Below are 23463 nucleotides of genomic sequence, written 5' to 3' on the forward strand. Positions count from 1 at the left end.
ATAAGAAAGAACTGTAGCAACATGCCAAAAGAATCAAAATGACATTAAAAGGAATTTTCAAAAAGCCTATGATAACTGCAAAAAATTGTCAAGTACCAAGTTTTTCTACCTTTTATTTAACTAGTGCAGCTTCCTTCTGTTTTTCAGGTTGCTAAAATACTATCTGAATGTATTTCTACATCTCAAATACATTGTATTACATCTCCCTTTCAATACCACTTTCAAGGATTTCCACTTCTCAGCACAAATCCCAGCAATGCTCAATAATGACTTCAAACAGTATTATGTGTATCTTCTGCATAGCCTTTTCTGTATCCAGTATTCAATTCTGGTCACTGATCCAGGCTTAACTTCTAAACCTTTCTGTATCTCCAAGCAGGGAAAAAATAATAAAATCATACTGCTGAGCACAAAAGAAAATGACAAAGACTTCCTAGTAAATACATTCATACTTTATCCACAAAGAGCATTCAAGGAGTCACAAGGTTATAAAAGGGCAGTAGGAGAATACGTGTCACTAAGAAGGTCTGACTGTTTAAACAAGCCCCACTAGATTTAGGGTAAGACTCATGAATCAGATGATGGGGAGCTTTGGAGGATTTTTTAAGACAGTATAATTTACCTAGGAGACAAAGCTGTGTGCTTTCAGGGAAAACCAAAAATATATTTCCTTTAAAACAAAGTCCCATCCTGAGAAGCAGACATGTCTGAGATGTGAGATATGCTGAAATTTATGAAATTTCCTGAAATGTGCTGGAATGTATGATGTTTCCCTGAGGACATGGCTTGTGTTATCAGTAAGGCAGCCTCTATTACCTTCACAAAACTATTGCTTACTTACAATAACCTTCCCAACAAGAAGTGTGACTATGTAGAGCCACTCTGCTCATATGACAATTAACACTTAGTTTTGTTTACGTCATTTTTAGGACATGTTTGGATAAATATTTTTTCTTTTACGATACATGCAAACTTTCTTCTCTGGAGCGAAGCTTAGTTCATAAACATAAAGGGACAAGGATTCAGAGAGGGCTCTTGAACAAAAAAGACTTAATTCTTAGGATGAACATAGACCAGCAACATAATACTGTGTTGAAAGCTTGTGCTTTCGAACTCCATTCTCCAGGATTCCTGCAGACACTCGCACAACCAAAGGCAGAGGCTTGAGAGGACTCGAGGACAGAAGGCTTTGTTATAAGGCTGAGTGAGTTACTGTTGCAAAGGACTGCTGTTGTTTTCAGTGGCATAATTAATATTGTGCTAGTAGAAAACAAACTGCTTTGTAATACACAATGTGAGGAGGGTTTTAAAGAAAAAAATTCCAACAAGTTTCCTCAAGTGAATGAAATAGCACTCAGCAGTGAATGGCTAGAAGCTAACTGGACATAGTGTCCTTCCTTGTGTGCATGTACTTATTTAAACACAAAGTTAGAATCTCCTGCCTGTTTAAAAACGTCTCTCTAAGAGTCTAAAAACTCAAACTGCCCCTTTTATCCAAAACTGCCCTTGTTCCTTTCACAGAACATTTTAAAGACTGTTTTGGAGTATACTTTTTGTTTTAAACTAAGTTTTTGTTTTCAAGCTAAGTGAGCTTTTACACCATTTCATTCTACATCAAATATCTTCTTAAGATATTTAGGAATACATATTTTTTAAACATCTGACAATTTCTTCCTAAATCAGAGACAAAAATTCTCAAAAAACCCTCTATAAACCTATAATGTTTTGGTAGCTATTACTGAGGAAAATAATACCAAAAATAATCACAAATATTCACAACATTTTGTATAATGAAATGCTCTTTAAAAGCCCATCTGGTGATAAAAATAGCTATAACTAAAAATTCTTGAAAGAGATGGTTTTCCATTCTGCACATCCTAAAACTCGAATCTAGACTGAGAGGTAAAAGTTCTAAAATATTTTCTAGATGTTACTGATTTTGAACTCTTTTTTGCAAAGAATTAAAGAGCATTCCTGTACTGGGGATATTCAATTGAAATCAAGCTATGTAAAAAAATAGCATTTTTAGCTATATTATTTTGCTGTGAATTATAAGGATTCAAGAGTCAATTCTAATACCTTTACAAGTCCTATAACTTATCCAGTATCAGCATTTTTCACTTGAAATCTCTTGTGACTATAGGCCTCCTCATCAGATACCAAAACAATACACAATTCTCAAGAGTACACAATAACTGAGCGCTTTTGCAAAAATTTTACTAACAAAAAACATGAATGAAGTGTAAATCAGGATTTTGCTTATGTATAAGGAGGACACCTGCAAGTACTTCATAGTATTTGAACATGGTGGCTGCAGATCACACTTTCTCCTAGGGACTACTAAAATGATACACTATTGTATGGATAATATAGGGAATCTTCATGCTCATATGTAATGTTAAACCATATGTCTGTCCAATTTTTATCTTTACCATTGTGAGAAATGGATTTTTTTGAATGTCTTCAGTTTACAGAAAATTCCGGACGTCTCGTCAATGGAGCACAAAGTTCATTTAAATTACTAAGCAGTGATGATACAGTCTGTGAGGTTTTCATAGTTTCACTGGGGAAATTAGTCTGGTTTTGCTGCATGTTAGTGGCTACAGATAAAGATTCAGTTTGTACTCTACAAAGGCATTTCTCAGTGCAGCTTCATCAGCACCAACATAATTTGATATTTAAGATGACTACTCTTAGCAGCTATTTCCCATAGATAAGCTTTGATGCCACATAGCAGAAGATGCACTGCAAATGTTTTTACCACTCTCTGCAAGTTGGTCTCCCAGATATTCACTGCATTTTAACTGGCCATGGAAGGTGAATTTGAAATGTTTACTGTGATATGAACGCACCTGATGTAGCCCCAGTTTTGCTGAGCTAGACAAAAGCGTTGCTTTATTTGCAGCACTTACGGAAGAGACCAAAATCGAGGGCACCTAAACACATCTCTCATAAATCTGCAGAGGAAGTTCACTGGCCAGCTGCTCATGTAGCAGAAGGGAAAGAAGTATCGTCTCTCCAGTCTGGTAAACCCTGTCACATGTCCAAGTTAGCGGGTCCATTCCAGGTTTCAAGCTGAACCTGGAATTTTCAATTTCCATTTAAGTTTTTTCTACACTCTCTTGACCCTTTCCTGCATTCTGAATGTATTAAAAGCAGAAAGTAACCTCACAAAAAATGGCTTTATCTTGGCAGAAACAGGAAAAAAAGACAACAGGAATCTTGTGTGCATCCATTGGAAACAAAAGTGTTTTCATTTTAACAAGGTACCTACAATACAAATGAATATACCACAGTGAGAGTATTTGACTTGGTCTGTGTAATCAGTTCATCTAAAAATGCCTAAATAACAAGAAATAACATCACTATATAAAAAACAACACCAAAACAATAACCAGGGTCATTTCTTTTGGTATCTTCCCCAAAAGCCAGTTTAAAGTGAGAATGTCTCTGGCTCTTACCCTTTTCTTTCCCGAATGCCTAAGAAGTATTAAACTTATATTTAAGGAGAGGTTCTGAAATCTTGGTGGGCTTTGTTTTAGGGCTTTTATCTGCGTAATAGGAATGCTAGTCCATTGAAAAGCTAATCACCAACATTGACCAACTTCTTGAAAACAGGCTATTCAGTCTGAAAACACATTTGGACAGTGAAACCCAGGCCAATCACTTCCACTGACTGAGAAGCTTGTACAGTGCAGATAGTCTCTTTGGTACCAATGTTTTCATTTTCTCCCCTTTTCTTTCTTTCTTCTTCATCTTCTTTTTTTTAATGCTCTCTATACAATACAGAAAAATATAAAATAAATACAATAAAGTGTACAATATAGACACCTAATCTGGAATTTTCTTAATTTCAAGATGATAGCCACTAACTCAATACAAAATTATTGCTCCACACATACTTTGAAATACTTTTTTTCAGGAATATCAGCATTATGACTGGGAAGGAAACTTTTACCTGATAGAATCCAACAAATTATACATAGTATGACTTTTGATTACTTTCCTTTTCTAAACCACTTAAACAATTGATTAAATTATTTGACCAAGCCACCAAGGTGTTGTTTCAAGCCCTGCAAGTTGTTTACTGAAAACAAACCATTCCAAATAACAGCCTGAGCCCAGTTTCCTCATGCTACAAGACACAATCGTGTCTGTATGTAACCTTGAACCCTACACTGGTCTGCAGGCTCCGCACTACATCCGATGCTCATTTGTCAGGGCATAAATAGACAACACGAAAAACAACAAACAAGTTGATTTTTACAGATTGCTCTTTTGCAGTCTACAGACAGACATCCTGTAAAATATTATACATACGCTGGAAAATTTTGAATGGAGGCTTCCTGACCTTCACTGTTTTCAAGTATTTAAAGAATCTGTAATTTGTACTAAATTATCTGACATCCTACATCAACAAATGTATCATTCTGCCTGCTTCCTGTTGTTCTAGAATTTAAGCATTTATTTAAGCATGATTAAAAAAAAAACCCCAAACACAAAGTGTACTTGACAAACTATTAACTGCTCTCTATATTGTGTGAAATCAAAATACTATCACTTCAGACTTTTGTAAAGAGTTATAAACGTGGATTTGGAAACTGAACTAGTGGAACACATTATTATGCCAATATGCCATTCTTGAATTACTGGACACAAGAAAAAGCTTAATAGACAAAATAATCCATAACTTAGCCAGACTAATCCAGGAAACGGGTCAACAAAGCCTGAAAAGCCTTTCTGAAAGGCCACTGGAGACTGCATAGTACAAGTTCTGTGCCAGGCAGTGTCAAGCTCTAAAGATAGCTAGGAAAAAAGTAGAGAAAAACAAAACTCTTTTCATTTTTATTTTTAGATGTGGCTGCATAGCACTGCTAATGAACAAAATACAAGCTTAATTAATAATAAGAGGTAACAATTGTACTCAATACTCTTAAAGGTAATTCATGCCAAATGGCATTCGTTTGTCCACCCATAAATTACATGGTATCTCCAATCAGCTACATAGACTTAAACCCAAAAGACTGCTATGTCACTCAGTTCAGGATCAATTCATACTTAGAAAAGTATGCAGGTCAGTTATTGGAGCAGGACTGCACACTACACCATTAAATCATAGCCAAGCTTGCTCACAAATGGGGAGCAATGTAGCCGTGCCAGCAGAGAGCTTTGTGAGGGTTAATTTATCCTGCTTTCTGGCTGGGCACCAGAGAACATGAGTCAGACAAGTACCCCAAGAGATTAAATTATGTGGTCGCTGTCAGAGTCAGGAGGAAGGAAGTCTCTACACCACAGACCCTTCAGCTGAGACTCCCTCAAAGAATTAAACATTTCATGAATAACACATTCATTCTGATTTCTGAGCCCATAGAAGCAAACAGGGGTGTGACACTCAGTGCTGAAACCAACCTCCATTTCTAGAGAAACAATTTTGATTTTGGAACTGACATGAAGGCAATTCAGAATCTGAACCACAAATGCTCCACGTAAGAAAGGTCGGAAAGAAGGCTTCTCTACAAACCAACCTTTGGGGGGTGGTGGGAAGAGGTAAGGAAAAGGAGGACCAGACAGAAAGATGCTGGTATAAATGCCATAAACTCCAACTGATCATTGAACAGAATATCAAAGAAAATGCAAAACCAGGGAGATATATATATATATATATATATATGTATAAAAGATGTCTTCAGCTGATGAATAAATATTCCAACAGCTATCACTCCCTCCAAGTTCAACAGTATCCACTGTGTTCTGCCTACACTGTGCCAAGCAGATGATCGTCATGCAAACCCTAAATTACAAAGGCACAAGGAAACGGGGATTAAGCACAGTGTATGATCTACTTAGGACACTCAGTGATGCCTGTCATTTGCATGTTGATATGACTTCATTATTGCTAATTTAATTAAATCCCTCTGCAGACCTACTTAAAGAAGCTGCAAAAGCCCTTTGGATTTCTTGAGCCTTCAAATACAACTCTGCCAATACACTGAGGGAACACGATTACCAGCTTTTTCAGAGACAACGATAAAACTAAGGACAATTATTAATGGAAGATTTAGGTAATAAGATTTTCATCCTTGAAAATAAGAAGTGCAATAACATTTCTTATGCACATTTTGAAGCTACACATATTCAAAGGTAGACTGATAGCTCAAGGTAACTATGACTGCATTAAGTGGATTTTCTCAACAAATTAGAAAAGACAAAGGAAGGTAAAACAGATATATAATTGTTTCATATACAGAAAGTATTCACATGGTAGGGAGGCAAATGCCAAATTTACATGAAAGCAGTAAGCTGAATTACACAAACATAACCTGCATCATCAACTAAAGCCTTGTTACTGACTGCATGTCTGGCCCATACAGACAGGTTAGGTTTGACAGGTGCTACAAAAAATAGATTTAGTTACGTGATTTTCAATGTTGGGTTTGTATTTTTTCTTTTTTTTTTTTTTTTTTTTTTTTTTTACAGAACACACATCAAAACCACACTCCAGAAAAGAATAAATGCCTAAAGAATGTCAAAGTAGGTTTGCACAAAAAATATGCTGTTAAGGGGAAGATAATCTTCTCTTATGCAAAGAGGGTGGCAAGCAATACTTCTCAATATTGAATTGTTAACTATGAGGTTAAACCAGAAGTTTTTGTTCTCTTTCTGTCTGTCTGTATATGTATGCAGGTGTTAACATTTCGGTAACAGCCTACTCTGTTGAAATATGATTTTTGATTTCACATCTCATCTTCTCCTTAGTTATTTAATTATCTAGTAAGGTAATTAAAAAAGGACACTATTTGTTTTGGATGTTTATCCCATAAATATCTACTATTGAAGCCCTGAGAAAAATACTAAGTAGTATCAGTAATCCTGTCCAAAACTAATATCAGCATACAGAATTTCTGTGTAACCCTCACAGGCCCACACGAGCCAAAACTCAATTAAATAATTCTGCAAAAGAATTTTGAGTGGACTGGGATAATGGATACACACCAGTGACTTGAAATGCTGCCCAATTTCCCTGAGTAGAGGTGGAAGAGTGCTACGTATTTCCGTATTTCATAGGTGACTTTCCTTCTTTTATTCTTTAGAACTGCCCTTTCAAGAAACATGAATTTATTGTTTGTACCAAATATTTTGTGAAACCTTTTCTACTACATACATCAAGAGATATGTTGGAAAAAAAAGCACATGTTATAAAAAAATATTTATGGCAATTTGATTAGCCAAAATTATCTATCTTTATTCTAAAATTGTAATTTGTTAAATTATTTGCAACTCCTGATGTATTTAAGTAATCAAAAATAGATAGAGCAATTTTCCAGCTCTCCAAATTGATTCATATATGGTAAACTGTCTGAAAGTTAAGGAGGATTTCTGTTCAGCCATCAACAGACATTTTAAAGTTCAGAAGTTTAAACTTCAAAAGAAGCATTAAAAGCTTTTGAACACCCCACTTTGCTTTTAAAACTTCATGTCAGAAATCAGGAAAAACATCACAACAAAGAAATATTAACTTCTCTGACCACAGATTCAAAGCCGTGGTAGGATGAATAAGAAAGCAAAGTCATAGCCATGACTTTTTAGAGACTACTGGAAACAATTCTGCACATAAGCTAATTGGCAAAGTATGCATGGTGATGTGTGCTGGCACATCATAGAGCCTGATCTGGACACCCTAATCTTTATTTACTCATAGGCACAGAATTTCTGAAAATACAAAAGCATATGTTATATGTATGGAATCAGTATATTTAGCTTTCACTAACCCATGAAGTGTATGAAACACTTAGTGACTTTTTACTTTGATGAATATTTTTTTCATCTTCACAGCTACATAAAACAGTCTCAACTGATCTGCAATGACTAATTTCAGTTTAATATTTATGTACATAAAATATTTATGTACATAAAATTTCAAAAGCAAGTATTTCACCCATAGGTAAGAAAAAGGAAGAACAGATAGGCAATGTAGAGAATTAAACCCACAAAATTATGGGTAGCTGCAATATGAAAAAGAATTGTATAACACATGGGAAAGACTGCCATGTGTTATGGATTGTAAGATATTCTTAGTAGAAATTCTGCAAATTAAATCCTGATGGAGCAAATGGATACTCGTAATTTGACTGGATTCATTCAAAGCAGAAAAATGTCCTTTAACAAAACAACGTCCTGCAAGGGTAATACCATTAGGATCCTTAGAAAGACAATATCTAAGAATGAGGAGAGTGTTGTCATTCTTGAACTGTACACAGGAAAAATGGTCAAGGATACACAAGGAACTGCAAACATACCTGTTTCCTGCCAAAGGACTACAAAGTCTTTCTCAAGGAACTCATAGCCACTGAAGCATTACATTAACGGAACCAAATAAATGCAAAGACAACGAGAACGGACGTGGCTGATAGGATATTCTGTTAGAGCTGCCTTCAGCCACTGCTGGCTGATATTCATGGAGCACAAAAGGACAAACATTCCATTGAGGAAACTGTGAAACACTATAAACATCAAAAATTTTTAAAATCACTTTATTTTCTTCAAAGATCGCGCTCGGATTCTCTGCAAAACATTCAGCAATCTTTAAAAATTCTTTCTTTCTGAAATTGTCTCAGATTCTCCTCACCCCCTGAGATAGTGATACTTCAGCTCAAACTAAAGAGCAATGCTTTAAACATGATTTTACAAGAACAAATATATAGAAGTAAATGCCTACAGAACAGTTTTTCTCTTCTTCTCACCACAAGCATTAATACTAAAGTTTTGAAAATTATAGTTTTGCAAGCTCTTATGATTTAACAGCTACCAAGTTTGCTTTAGAATAGTGAGAAGCTATACCAGCATTCATACCAGCAAAAGTAGGAAGAAAAGCAATCTGTTCCCAGTAGGATCTTTTTCAGTATTTTCTATAAGCAGAGGTAAGCTTCTTTGGCCTTTTTGAAATTTGCTTGTTTATTTATTAGACATTTGCTTTTTGGAGTTTACATTTTGCTCATCTCTGGAAAAAAGTAATTTGTTTACACTCTTCTGAGAGGTGTTTTCTGAAGTTCTGCTGCAAATAGAAAATGACTCTCTTCTCAAATATCTCAAAATAAATTTTCACTTAATAGTTGAAATAAATTTCACCAAATAGTTATAGAGCAAACAGTAGTCTATAATTTTATTATTTTTCTGCTTATTTGAAATGTTTCCTTTAAAAAAACAGCTCATTAACTATAGCACTTTATCAAATACACAGCTTCAAGTTTATTTACTTGTCAGATAACTTTTCTTTCTCAGATTTATAATTTGCTTAAAATAAACTACTACACATTTTGTCTCATTAAAAGAGTATTACAAGTTCGGACTGGATAAAAAGTAAGCGAGCATCTTATGTCACATGCTTTGTTTTTCTGCAAAACAGTGAATGCTGCAAGAAATATTGGACACTGCCTTGAACCCTTTTCAGGATCCTGCCTACTGACAGCTGCCACCACAGCACCAGCACTACAGGGGTCGCTCACACAGCTCTCCGTGTACCCACACATGACAAGCAAACAAAAAACTGGGCAGCACCTCCTGAAGGGATGCTTTTGACATTACCTGACTGGCATCTGCTCTAATGGCTGTCACTGAAAGAGATGATCTTATCCCACCCACACACCACTGCTGCCTTCCTTACACCTGCAGCAAAGCTCACAAGAGTGAGTGAGTTCAGACTGGAAGAGGGATGGATCTGTTCCTGTTGCAACACTTGGTCATTAGAATGATTTAACCGCAGCATCAAACCACAACCTGAGACTGCTGACAGAAAACAGATGTGACTCTCCCTCCTTCCACCCTCCAAATGCTTTCTGTTAACTTGGTGAGATAAAATAGCTCAGCACGGCTAAGTCAAGCACCACTTTGGCACAGGAGATGGGGCAGCACTGTGCAACTGGAATTGGACATTCCAAACAGGACCATCTGCCTGATAGTTTATGCTGCTGGGGAAACGAAGCCTCAGTGACTGTCTACAAAGTGCCACGACTGGGAAATGCAGACCATTCCCTGTACAAAATTCAGTATGACAATATACCTTTATTTCCAACAGCATCTAAAAGAATACTTTCCCTTTGTTCTGCTGTTGCAGCAGTAAGGGCCCATTAGCAGTAAATGCCACATCAAATCCCTTGGTAATCTATTTGTTCTTTGACAGACTACACAAATCTACTTGGAAAGGACTACACAAATCTACTTGGAAAGCTCAAATGGCAAATTCTCTTTTGCTGGGTTATAGAGCTAATTGCAGCTCGCTGCCCAGTGGGATTTTAACTGAAACTACAACATAAGCCAGCAGTATCCACTCATGGAGCACATGATGCCAGGTTCCATAGTCTGGAGACTATACAAATTTATTAAGGTCAAAGACTGATTAGAAGTTTATATACTTCAATAAAACAGTCTTAATTTAATTACACATGCTTCTAAGATCCCAAAAAAGTCATATATGTTCCCATCACATGATACATGAAGTTTCATGGAAAGAGAAGAAATTCAGTGAGTTGGGTAACAAGTTTGAAAACAACCTGATAGAGGTAAAAAAACTTCTGGTTTGTACAGCTGAAATCTCATAACAAACATAAGATGTGGAAAGGACACCACATCAATGCTTAGCGCATCTGCCAGTTAAAGGTATTACTGAACTGAAAATGCTGCATTTGGTCACTTCATATGCTCTGCAGATTAAATTTCTCATTGCTTCGCTGCCCTACATAATGAAATATTAGAACATAAACCACTCTTGCTCTGTGTCAAAGACATCAGGATTTTCTTAGTCAACAAGTATAAGCCAGCTCACGTGCTGACTGTGCAGTGACCCTTCCATAATATCTCCCAGCCATATAAATACACATATATATTTATCAGGAATGTCTTTTCCCATTTATACAGTAATTTGGTGTTGTCATCTGTTGGCATAAAGTACACTAGGAGAGACTGAACATTGTATCTCCCCTAAACCAGAATTAAAATAAAGAGAAACTATTATATGACAGAAAACATTCCTCAAAGTGTCAACAAATGCAGCCAAAAGCAAAAATTCTGGGTATTTTAATATATATTGGATTTAGAAATGTGGGACTGAAGGGTCTATAAACAGTGAAAGAGTCCAGCCTTTTGCCATCACGACTGCATCAGACAACCCCAAATTGATCAAGCTTCATCTTAAATGTAGTGATAGTGCTTTCCATTACTAATCAAAACAGAAGGTGTTTCAGAATTTTTCTTGCCCTACATTTAGAAACCATCTTTTAACTTCCAGCCTTAATTGATTCATGACCTTTTTTTATGAGCCTGTTCTTGGTGCTCCCTTTTTTCTGTAACTTATGAATTCTCTCTGAACAATACTGATGTAAAAAGCAGCACATGGTAATGCATGTGGTCTATGATACAGAGCAAGATAGAAAGATAAAACACAGCAGAAAAACCTAACACTGTTCAAAAAGCAGCTTCTAAAAGCCTGTAATATCTATATTATATATCTATCATCTATCATATGACCAAAAATTTTATATATTTCTTTCAGGCTCTAAGTTATTTTGGGATTTAGGTTTTCTAAAGGAAGCTACATTTTTTAAGCAGGAGAACTACTTTAAATTTAATTCAGAATAAAAACGTAAAGCATAGCATGTCCTATGAGTATAGTGAATTTAAAAATTAGCTACCACAAAAATAAGCTAATTTTAGGAACACTATAATTCAGTTTTTTGCCTTTTGATTTAATAGGTATTTTCTAACAATAATGGGAAAATTTTATTTTCATGTTGTTATATAGTCTTATAAAATTTATATGAAATGTATTTGAAAACACTATACAAAGAGTCATTGGTTGTTTTTCCATTAAGTAAAAAATCACAACTCTTACCATAAGAATTTTAACCACAAAAGTAGTAAGTTCTGGCTTCTTATTGGTTTTTGAACATGGTTCAGTACAAGATCCACCTATCTTAGGAACTATTTGAGGTGTATCTGAACAAAAATTGGCTGAGCAATATATTCAAAGTGGACTGCTAAAGATGAAGTCATGTGCCAAAATTTTATGTTTACAAACAACTAAAAAGTTAATTAAATTAAAAGTGTCTCCTACTTTTGCCTACAGGCTGAAGAAAACTCCCAATATGCTTTAATTGTTCCACAATCTGTGTCTACAAGACCAACCTGATTTGTCTCTAAAGTGGGCCTTCTTAGAGTATGACTTTCAGAGATCTGTTTCAGTCCAGTTTATTTAAAGTTCTATACAAGCTCCTTCATCATGGTAAGAACCAAGGAACTCAGGCACATAATCACTGTGAAGGAGCAACTGCCACATCATTCAAGACAACTAGCTTTGTTTTCCCAAAGTGCAAATCACTGCAGATAATCTTGCATAGATCACAACTACCAGCTGCTACTGCTGCAAGTTCACACCTAAATGCCCGGCCTTGCTGTGTATGGGTAACAGGAGAAATGTCTTGGTTTCATCATTCTTAATAAAAAAAAAAAAAGGTAAAGTTTATTTTAAGTTATTAACAATAATACAATCAGAAGTAATTAGCAGCTGAACAAACATTATGATCTGTCACTTACTAATGCTTTTTTATGAATAATTATCCCAATGTTTAACTATGGACCAAATATACCTATTGGAAAAATAAACTAGAAGAAAGTGTCATTCCTCTATCATGCCACTAGCCAACATGTATCCTTTGACTTACAGTCAAGCCAGCATTGCATATGTTGCACTCTACTGTCCTCTGAAACTGAAGAATTATTGAAGTAGTTCCATTCACAGTAGTGAAAGTGAAATACTTTTAATACAATTGGGTTCTTTCTCAAACAACGCCACGTAGTCCAGAATGCAGTTCCTCTACTTGACTTACACATTCTAAAAAGCTAAAAGATCCAACAACAGTGAAAGTTAAAGACTATCAGTGAAGGAGCACCAAGGTAGTTTATGCTAGCTCAGCAGTAAGAAAGTCATATTCCAGGGGCACTGAAAACAGAGATTGAAACAAAGCACAAGCACGAAACTGCACAATTGCGTTGTGCTTCTGGGGAAGTCAAAATACCTGTGTCCTGCTTGCTGCTGACTATCAGAAATGCAAACTAGTGTTCAGATACGAGTATTTTAGAAAACCTCCACCCTTCTTTATCCTAAAAGAATAAGATAAGAACTTACAATGGAAGGCACTTGGAGCAGTGCCTTATGATCTCACATGAGAGTGCACTCTTTTCCCAAGCGTTCAGGTTCTCTTGTTCTTAGGCTACAAATGACATTCAACTAAACACTTCACTCTCTCCCCTATACATGATGCAGTTTAACTGCATAACCATAACAGCCTTGCAAACCTGTCACCTTTGACAGCACTGCTAATATTGCTCTCTTTTGGTATATCTGTCTCTAATAATTTGCGACAGCGAGTACAGATCACAAGATCTTCCTCTTCTTTACCAAAGCAAAATACCTCACACTTGAACTTCCCTTCTGTCTAATGATTTTGAGGTCTGACTCAGCACAGTGATTCTTTGTAGTTAGGACTGAAACGAAAGATTACAGATCATCTCCACCAGATCACTTCTCTGCATTCTCCACAGGTCAGCAGTTACTGAACTGTGGTATGTTTAGCATCTTGGTACATAAACAATTGTACTCCAGGAGCTCAGATCTTAATATCTGAGGCAGGGTATTGGGAAAAGGTAAAAAGTCAGAAAGGTTCTTAATAGATGAAGCCAGCTTTATTGCAGAATCCTGAAATTCTGACCAGAGTGCCTATTTTAAGACCAAGAAAATCTTAAAATCTTGATTTCTTCCTCAGGATCAAACTACAGCAGGAAAAAGTGGTGCAGAACTATATCTCTTGTAGGACTCGCAAAGCTTGATTTTTAGCATCAAAGGGATCAAAACTTACTGTGAAGAACTAATACCAAAATATCAACTCAAGACTTTTAGAAAGTAAGCAGAGAAAACAGAAGAACCACCAGCTGCCAGGGATCAGCATTGGCATACTGCTCCATAACAGAAAGCAAAGCAGGTGCCAAGTAAGGAACAAGGTGGGAAGGGGCAGTGCCCTCACCAAAAAGTGGTGGAGTCCCATGGTACCCAGAGAAAGATGAGTTGGGTAGGTCTGTTGACAGCAGCAAGGTTCAGCCAAAAGTTGAGACAGCCAGACAAAGCCACAGTGATGAAGGTCTGAGGTCAAGCCAGGAAGTCAAGTTGGAATGGCAAGGTGAGGACCAGGTCCAGCGAAGGCAGCCAGGTCAGTCACGGTGGTCACCAGGCAGATCCACGGTGACGAAGAAGAGCTGAGACCAAGCCAGGATGTCCAGTCCATGGGTGAGGATCCGGGTGTGTTGCCTGGTGCAAGTATCGCTGCAAGCTGGCTTGAGCAAGGACCAAGGACAATGGCCTGAGCTTAAGTACAGCCCCCTGCATTTCCTATCCCTCATGCAGCTCTTTCCTCAACAGCCTGAGCCAAGGTCCCACAGCTGTGCCACATCAGGGCTGACCTTGAGCACAGGCAGCTCATCTCAGCAGCTTGGGGGGCTGGCCATGTGCTCAGGGACCTGACATGAGCTTTCAGAGGAAATACTTGTAAGAACCAAGGACAGAGCCTGCTAAACTATCAGCCTATTTCATGTCTTCTGAGAGCAGAACATATGCTGAATGATATTGGCACAACTACAGAACCATTTTAAAAAGTGTAGGTTTCAGCTAGTTAACCAAAACTATGAAATGCAAGTCTGTCAGTTTAAAATCCCTCTAAACAAACAAATATCTACTTCCAAACAGAGTTGGAGCAGTGTACTTTTAATAAAAAACAATTAAAATAATGCTGCTGTAATTAAGACCTTTCCCCCAAACAAATTTTTGATCACAAAGCAATTTTAGTAAATTTATTATATGAAAAAAACCAACCAAAACCCTCCATCAGTCTTCATTAGTTTCTAACAAATCTGAGAAATGAGAACTTCTTTTACTTCTGTACACTTTGATACACAACCCCAAAAAATTACAAACGGGTATGATAGTTAATATATAATCCCATCATTACATTTTGACTGGATTTATCACCACAGAGCAGTAATGGGTTTTGGCTCCATGACTCTTTAAACCAATAAAAATCATCACTGTCAGTGTCACCCCATGGAAATATGTGGAAAACGACTCACTTCTATTTGCTTGTTCTATTTGCTTTGCTTGTTGATTAATTATTTAATTTTAATCAGCTCTCATGCTATCAGAGAAGTATCTGCTCTGATGCAAAAGGAAAGGCAAGAACATGCAAGCAGAGAGAAAGATAACACTCCAAACTTCTCAAGTCTCAAGTCACAGTGCTGAAATTTGGAATTGAATAGTCACATTAAAATACCACTACACTAATAGTGGAGTGGAGCATTTTAAAGTGTTTGTACTGAAGTATTTCCCTGCTTAGCAACTCTGCCATCATCAAAAACATTTGCCCTAGTATTTATATTTTGTGCAACTTTATTAATCTTTAGAAGTTTAATCAATCAATCACTTTTGATATCTGGAATTACATATATTTAATGACACAGCAGTCTTCAACTATATTATATTATTTTTGAAGTACTTGTTTTTAGAGGCTTCATATACCACCTCATGGTCCACACACAATTTCTAGTCACAAATATTTAAAGATACACAAAAAGGCTGAAGGATAATGATGTTTAGCACTTTATGTTATATCATAGTTTGGACAAATCAAAGACAAGCTTGCCAAGCAACCCGGCTCAACCTGGCATTACCATTCATCTTCATGCCATTCCATCTATTGAATCTCTGTTCTTCGCAGCCCTGGATTCCAAAAGACCCTTACCTTGTGTCTTCATCCAGAAGATTCAAAGTAGAATTTACTTCAAAGTTTCATTTTTGCCACTCCAAATATTATTGTATTTTTAAAACAAAGTCAGACTGAGTTCTATTGAAAATACTTGTGTGGTGAATTTAAGATATGAGGAGGAAGACAAGCACAGACAAACTGAAAGGAAACAGAGGAAATAAGGGGATAGGAAAACAGTCCTGATATGAGACTAAACAAGAAGGAAAAGAAGGAAAACCCTTTTGTCTTTGATTAAGTGTTTGGAAGGGAGAGAGAAACATTAATTCTTCTGGAAAATAAATTTTCATAATTGTTCTGCTCAGTTTAGCAGTGTGAATTATGCTCCTAGTCCCTGAAACGTGCAAAACTTAAAAGTGCTGGTTAAACCTTAGGTTTGCTCTGCTGCTTAGGTCCCTAATATAATTTTTGTCTTGGGTTCTTTGGAAAAAACCTGCCTCTTGGGGAGATGGAGGTGTATGTCTCAGATTCAAATGACTGAATGCGTCGGTGCCGAAGTACCATACGGAGAAGGCAAATAGGGTTGGAGCTTGGAGAAAAGAGCTTAAGGCAGAAGTCCAGAAATGTACTGTTAATACAGTGACAGAGAAATATAACCTAAATCTCCTTTGAATCTGAAGAAAGCTCCTGCATTTGAAGCTTCTATACAAGCTGCCATCTTTCTAACAGACAAGAAGAATATTGGAAGTCTTCTATCTACCACAGATAATTTTTAAAAGTAACTTTATAATTCCTGTTTTTCCATCTAATCCTTTGTTGATTAAATAATTTCTAGTGATCCAGCTAAAGGCCTGGCTTTTGTCACATTATTCCTATATATTACCTTTTTTTAATGAAAAGAAAAAAAAAGAATGTATGATTTAAAATGTCAAACACTGCTGTTCCTTATTACCAAGCTTAAAACCTTTGGGGATGTTTTTCCCAACTGTAGTTTAACGCCTAAATAAAAATAAGGTCTGTTTCCAGATCTGCTGTGGACAGGGAGGGTCATCTGCTGACACGGTATTATCCTGCCAAGCAGAAAAAGCATGATGAGAATACTATTGCACAATATTTCTCAAAATAAATGTTGACATTACTTTTGTATCTATTCATAGTGATAAATTTTGTCTTGCTGCCCATCTTCCTCAAAGAAAGAGCTATTTTTAAAAAGGTGATTTATGCAGTTCACAAATATTTTTCTAGCTACCCTTCACTTTTCTATTAGTAATTTAGATAGGACTAAGTGACTTGTACCAGAAGAGAAATAACTGAACGTGTTGTTACTTGACAAAAGGTCTAGTCAATATTTGTGTCCTATTTGATGGGATAACAGCTGTCACTGAAGTTATAAACACCACACTGGACAATAGGAGTAGAATATTTATGCCCAGGTTGTAGAGACAAATACACATTAAGCTCTTGTTCAAACAGGACAAGAGAAGTAGAGCAAGTGTGAATATTGTTACAAAAGGCACAAAAACTTCTGACAATTTCAACTATGATCTCCAGCAGAAAAGATTAGGCCTTATCTTAGGTTCATCAAAGGGATGAACCAATAGGTTCTACCACATTCTTCCAGACTCATTGTCTTTAACTCTTCCTAAGACTACAGGAAAAGTGAGAATTTATTTAAAACACTCTGTTCATATTTCCTGGTCCTCTTTTTATATTCAACAACCATTGTAAACGGACATATGCAGCTGTATCAACAACTTATTTTTTTTAGTAAATCCAAACAGAAATTTAGCATTAACAAGCCTTGGCACTAAGAACACGATGACAGCTCACCACCTACATGGGAAAGGAACTTTGTGTTATTCTGTAAAGTGTGGTACACTATGGAAACACAAACATTTTCTAATCTGTGTCCTTAGAGATACAAGGCAATTCTACCATTGTACTATATCCCCAGATACTTAGATATATCAGATGGGAACAGAGGCACATTTGGGGGAAAAAAATCAAACTCCCCAAAACCCAAAGAAATGAAAAAAACAGTGGTCAAAAATAGGAAGTGGGAAAAGTAGCCTTCTGCAAAGCATTCAAGTAGCTGCTTTAAGAAAAAATTTAACTGCAAACTTACTTGCCTATTCTTTAACCAGGATTAGGCCCATTCCCAAACAACTACTACCTTGTCACACCAAAGAATAGGGAGACACAGAAACACCACCTACACAAGGCCACCAGACAAGCTCTTCCTCATAGTTCTTATAGTCTTGTAAAAGAGAAAATTCTGCCACAACAGAAAAGAAGGGGTAGTGAGATAATTTTTTTCTTTCCATGAACTTGCATTATCCCCTTCAAAGAAACAGGATGTAAGCCTATAAGCTTGTCTTTGGGAAGATTTGCCAAGTTTTATAACCAGATACTTTCTTCAGTCTCTCTCTTCTTCAGGCCAGTTGAAGCATCACTAACCAGAAGAGTGAGCAACGAGCACATTTTCCTTCCGTATCTCCCTTTCTCTCCCCCTCCTTCTACTGATCTTCATATCCTTCTGTGCACTGTAACTGCAAAGGGCCTCTGATAGGCGTGGGCTTACTGACTCATACTTCTTACAAGCCACCAAAAAGCAAGAAAGACGGAACTCCAAACATTTACTGGAAGTCGGGGAAAAAAGGCAGAAGAGCAGCAAAACCACAGAAACCAGACAGCAAAAAGGCTAAAGGAGTATAGAAAAAGAAAGATGAGATGGTAGATAAAGAGTAAATCAGGGGTATAGGTACTGGAAAGTGTATATGAGCTAATAAGGAATGACACAAATTCAAAATATGAAGGTAAAGGATCTTTGATTGGTAGCACAACAGTCTAGGAGTTTTGGTTACAGGACTCTCCAAACTCTTCAGTACTCTGCTACAGTAGATTTAGGGAGTTACATGACATCCATCTGCATGTATTAACTCATTAATAAAATGTGGTTAATAATATTAACTTAAACCCTATGTGTGTGAAAGAAATTTTAAGTTCTCATATGAAAGTTTTACAATTCATTTTTATACACAATGACAGGAATTTTAAAAAACTTGCCTTGCAAAAAACGCTCTTTCTAAGAAACCATGAGGAAGAGATGGCCCTCCCACAGTTTCCTCTTCCACATATTTACATTCCACTCCATCTTTACACAGTTTCCCTGTATAAATCTGATGCTTACAATTACTTTTCAGATTATTTGCCTTTGTTGCCTTCCTGAGACTGATCCAATGATGAAATGCTACAATCACAACTTACCATACAAAAGCCAAGTGCCACAAGACAGGGCAGTTAACCTACCTAAGCACTAGCTGAGAGCCTCACTTTCTTTGACATTTTTGGAACTGTGAATTTATAGCAACTTTCATCTACAACTGCCTAAAACAAACTGCCTCAACTTAGTTACTACATACCCTATTTACCAAACAAAACATACTGTACATACGGTACCTCACACCACATTCTGTGTCTTCAGAAAAGGGGGAAAGTTGTTGGACCTACCCACATTTAAAACATTGCCTGCAATCTGATCAGAGTAATCCTAATGAATCTTGACATGATAAGTCAACTAAAAACCTCAGGGACTGTGTTGAAGCTAAGTAACATCTATACGCCATGTTAGCCATATTTTTTTAATTTAAACTACTATCAGCAAAATTATAACATTCCTCTTGGAATAATATTCTTCTTGGAAAGACACAATCAAATATTCTTAGTAGCAGATGGCCTTGGGCTCATCAGATCTGAGACTGCTCTCTGTGACATAAACTCCTACTGTTCTTCACTACTCTTTTTCTGGTTTCTATTCATTCTTACTGTCCATTTATGAAAAGAATGGATGACCAAAACATATTCTGAGGCCATTTGATTACTTGAGATTAAACATGAGGTCCACAGGTTCAGAAAAGATTATTAATTGGGCCCTTATCCATGGCTGCTACAAGTTCATGCTTCCAAGTCACTTTACAAACCAATGGAATGAAGACCAACAGAGCATTAAAATGTAATGAATTTAATGACAGACAGGAGATTAGTATTGAGGTACCCAGGCAACAGCGACACAACACTGTAATTGTGATGAACAAGTAAGCATTTGATGAGGATTGTGTTAGGTCATCTTCTTGAAAGATAAGGAATAAGAGAGAACAACAGAAGTATATGAATTCCACATAGTTACCCAAACCTGTACATGGTGTCCTTTCCCCTAACCTTTTCAGTTACACCAGCTTCATTACCAACTGTCATGGTTTGAGATAGCCCCAAAATCCAATCCCCTAGTCTAAGCCCCCCTCCCACATCTCAAACCACCACACCAACCTCCTTGGTTTTCTTTGGAGTTTGTACAGTACCAAAAGGGGGGGAATCTTTTTACATTAATGCTTTTGCAATTAAATAGAGGCCAGGCTCACTTCTGTTCCCAGTGCATTTGCAGACATTAGATGGTGGGGTTGGACTAAACGGCTAAAGGTCCCTTCAAACCCAAACTATTCCATGATTCTTTAATACTGGAGATAACTTACCACAGGTAGGATGTACAAAAAGGTTCTATGAATGTCTCATTAAGAGATAAAAGCCCTATTAGTCATTTTTTCATTCAAAAGAAATTAATATTTACCATGTAGCTTTCTTGGCACACGATTAGAACTGAATTAGAACAGAAAATACCTCATTCTGTAATTTAAAAAAATATATTTTTTTCAAAGCAGACCTAGACATACCCAGTTGCTGAAAGAGAAGAGCCACACTGGTGCCTGTAACAGGAAGGCTATCATGTAGAGGAGTCTGTATCAGTTGTCGGTCCCCAGCTCCCAAAGAAAACAATTTCTGTAGAAACAATTTTTTAAAAAATTTAATTTAATTTATGTAGAAAAAACAAGCTGTCGTCATACAGATAAGTGATTAATACTGCAAAAATTATCTGTTTTGTACACAGAAATTTAAAGTCCATATGAATAATTGAATTGACAAAAAGAGATCTGAAATATAACTTGAGGACAGTGATATGTCTCCTTGAATGTATAACATCATGGTGTTTCCCTTGCATTTACACTGAATTAGTTAAATAGTTATGGCTTTGAGGGCAGTTAATAGCACATTTCTAATAACACAAAAGGTTTAAAACCCATTTAAATCAGAAAAATGTATATTATTACTAACTGACTGAATTTCTTTGCTATCTGCTGTCTGGATCCATGTACTAACTATGAACATATTTGTGATATGTGGGTATTGAAGAGGACAGTTTTGCTATTCCTGTGTTCCTGCTCTGCACATTAAAATAGAATTAAAACCTCAGTTACCTTTCCAGAACAAGAACATATCTCCCTTGAGGGAGGCAGGAAATGGGAGTGAAAGGAATGCACTGGTGTATCACATCCCAAACAGCATTGTAATTGCAAAATAACCTTGCTTTCCTCTGGGTAAATCCACATGACAGTCAAGCAGTGAGTGATTTCAAGCAGTTACCTCTAAGCAGTAACTCCCATGCGCTGGGGGGCATTTCTGTACAAGCACTAAGGGTGGTACAGCCCCACTCTGAGTGGCAGCAAAGATTTTGAATGTATGAAGGCAGCAAGCTCTAGTTGCTGCACAGCAGGTATTTGAAACCAAAATGCTCCCCAGAAAAACAAGTCCCTGAGCTGAAGCAGAGATGCTCTTCCTCAGCACACCTGCATGCAGGTCAGTAACAGCTGATTATTTCAATGGTGGAGGACACATGAATAACCTGGGAGGCTCCTCGAGGACTTCTGAAAATAAACATCAGAAGAGTGTGCCCATTCTAATTCAGACTTAGCCCTAGAAGCCTGAGGCTTAAGAAAGAAAGGAGAAACTTCAATTTCTGATTGAAATGATAGTTTGAACTGAAAGTGCATGTTATTTGAAGAAAGAAAGCAGAAGAAGGAACAACCAGAGGAATATGACTTTTCTTTCCTCTTCTAGCAGATGAAACAGTCACTGAGAAAAGCTGTTTTTATGAATGGGGGAAAAAAACCTAGAAATAAAAAAGAGGATAGAAGTGAAGCCAGAAGTTCCAAGTGCATTACCAAAACCTGTAATCTGAGGCTCAAACACCATTGAAGAAGAAGGTTTCTGATGAGGAGATACAATCTAATTACTCCCCTTCAAAACCAAAAGGCAGAGAGGTGGCTGCCTGGAGAGCAATAAGGTAGACCTTGACTAAGCTGAGAGGACATCCTGACACAACAACACTAAAAGAAATTTCAAAGCAGCCAGGGAAAAACAGAAAAGGATTAGGGATTTGTAGGATTTCAAGACTGCTGAGAATCCATAGGTTGAGTGGGAAGCTGTGCATGCACCTGACTTTCAAATGTTGCCATTTGTGTATACAGTTTCCAGGTACGTTTCATAATAAGGACCATAATTTCCCAGCAGTGTCACAGCACAAAGTGAAGGCCAAGCACATAAGACCCACCTGGTTTATCAGAAACCCACAAATGTACAGCAATAATTTATATAAAGGGAATCAACACACAAACCTGACTTTCTGCTTACAGAAAGCATAGGTAAAAAGTAGAAAGAAGTGTATTCTCTGGAAAACTTTATTCTTATTTTTGGGCTACCAGCGATATTTAATTATCTCTGAGAAAACCACATCTGAGTTAATTTTTTTTAGCACTTAAAAAAAAATTTATGAAAATAAGACATTTAAACAAGTTACTTATGAAACAAACAGTGGAGTCCTGAACTTCATAAGGAGAAGACATGCATAAATGAACTGAAGGTTATGTTAAAAAATGGCACAGAAAAAAAGCCTTTAAAAAAATTCCTGTAGCAAGCAGAAATATTCCTGAACGCATTACTATTAAAAACTAAACTTACACAAACTGCTTGATTTGTTAATGTGCCCTGTAAAAAGCCAACTCAGTGACAAAATTAACCCTTTGACCTTATCCTGGAATGGAATTTTTGCTGTCTTTAGAAGACAGGCCACAGGGAAAGCACTCACAGGCCACAGGGAAAGCACTCAGCTGAACTATGATCTTTTTTTCTTCAAAAATATTTGAAGAATTTATTTTTTGTTTTCTTCATAAATTAAATTAACTGGAAAAATACCCTTTTTTCCCTATTTACCTGAGACCCTCCAGAAGCAGGGACAAGGCATGAGCACAGATTTGCAATGAGAGTCTCCAGTGACACGTTCAGGCTGTCCACATACACGGTGTAGATCAGGCCAAGGCAAGCCTAGAAAGGTAGACAAAATACATCAGTCTGCTATAAGGGGAAGGCAGATGTCAAATTATTCAAAGATCTATGTATATAATTTTTAAAAAATACGTTCTTCTTAATAGTTATTAATGTAGTAAAGTACTTTCCAAGTGAAGACAGAGCAATTTGCTATGGAAGCAATCCTTCATTTAAAAGAATTAGCTTGGCTGTTTAGAAGGATTGTATGTGCTGGCAGGTGTAGATATACATATATTTTTAAAGAAATTTTATGTATAATATTTTTGCTTTGTTTATTACACAAAAAGTGTTTTACTAGAAGTTACTTCTAAAAGTTATAAAAATCAACACAGTTTCAGTGCTTTGAACTCTGTGGATCTAAACCTGACTGGTTTCTGGGGTAGAACACTGATGAATCAAAGAGCTTTTGAGGCTCATTTTAAGATTACTATCAATGTTCAACAATTCCATA

At 36.6% G+C, this 23463-nt stretch overlaps 1 protein-coding gene across 1 annotated transcript in view; it reads right to left on the reverse strand.

The window, feature by feature from the left end:
• The window catches only part of LOC108502231 (myotubularin-related protein 13-like), a 165640-nt gene that overhangs the window by 20088 nt on the left and 122089 nt on the right, over window positions 1-23463 (reverse strand). The window contains exons 5-6 of the mRNA XM_017824963.1: window positions 22899-23009; window positions 20525-20630 (exon numbers count right to left, since the gene is read on the reverse strand). Coding sequence (XP_017680452.1) covers window positions 20525-20630; window positions 22899-23009 — 217 coding nt within the window. The remainder of the gene's footprint in view (window positions 1-20524; window positions 20631-22898; window positions 23010-23463) is intronic.

The sequence above is a fragment of the Lepidothrix coronata genome, unplaced genomic scaffold (genome assembly GCF_001604755.1).
Source record: "Lepidothrix coronata isolate B3197 unplaced genomic scaffold, Lepidothrix_coronata-1.0 Scaffold115, whole genome shotgun sequence".
Taxonomy (NCBI): domain Eukaryota; kingdom Metazoa; phylum Chordata; class Aves; order Passeriformes; family Pipridae; genus Lepidothrix; species Lepidothrix coronata.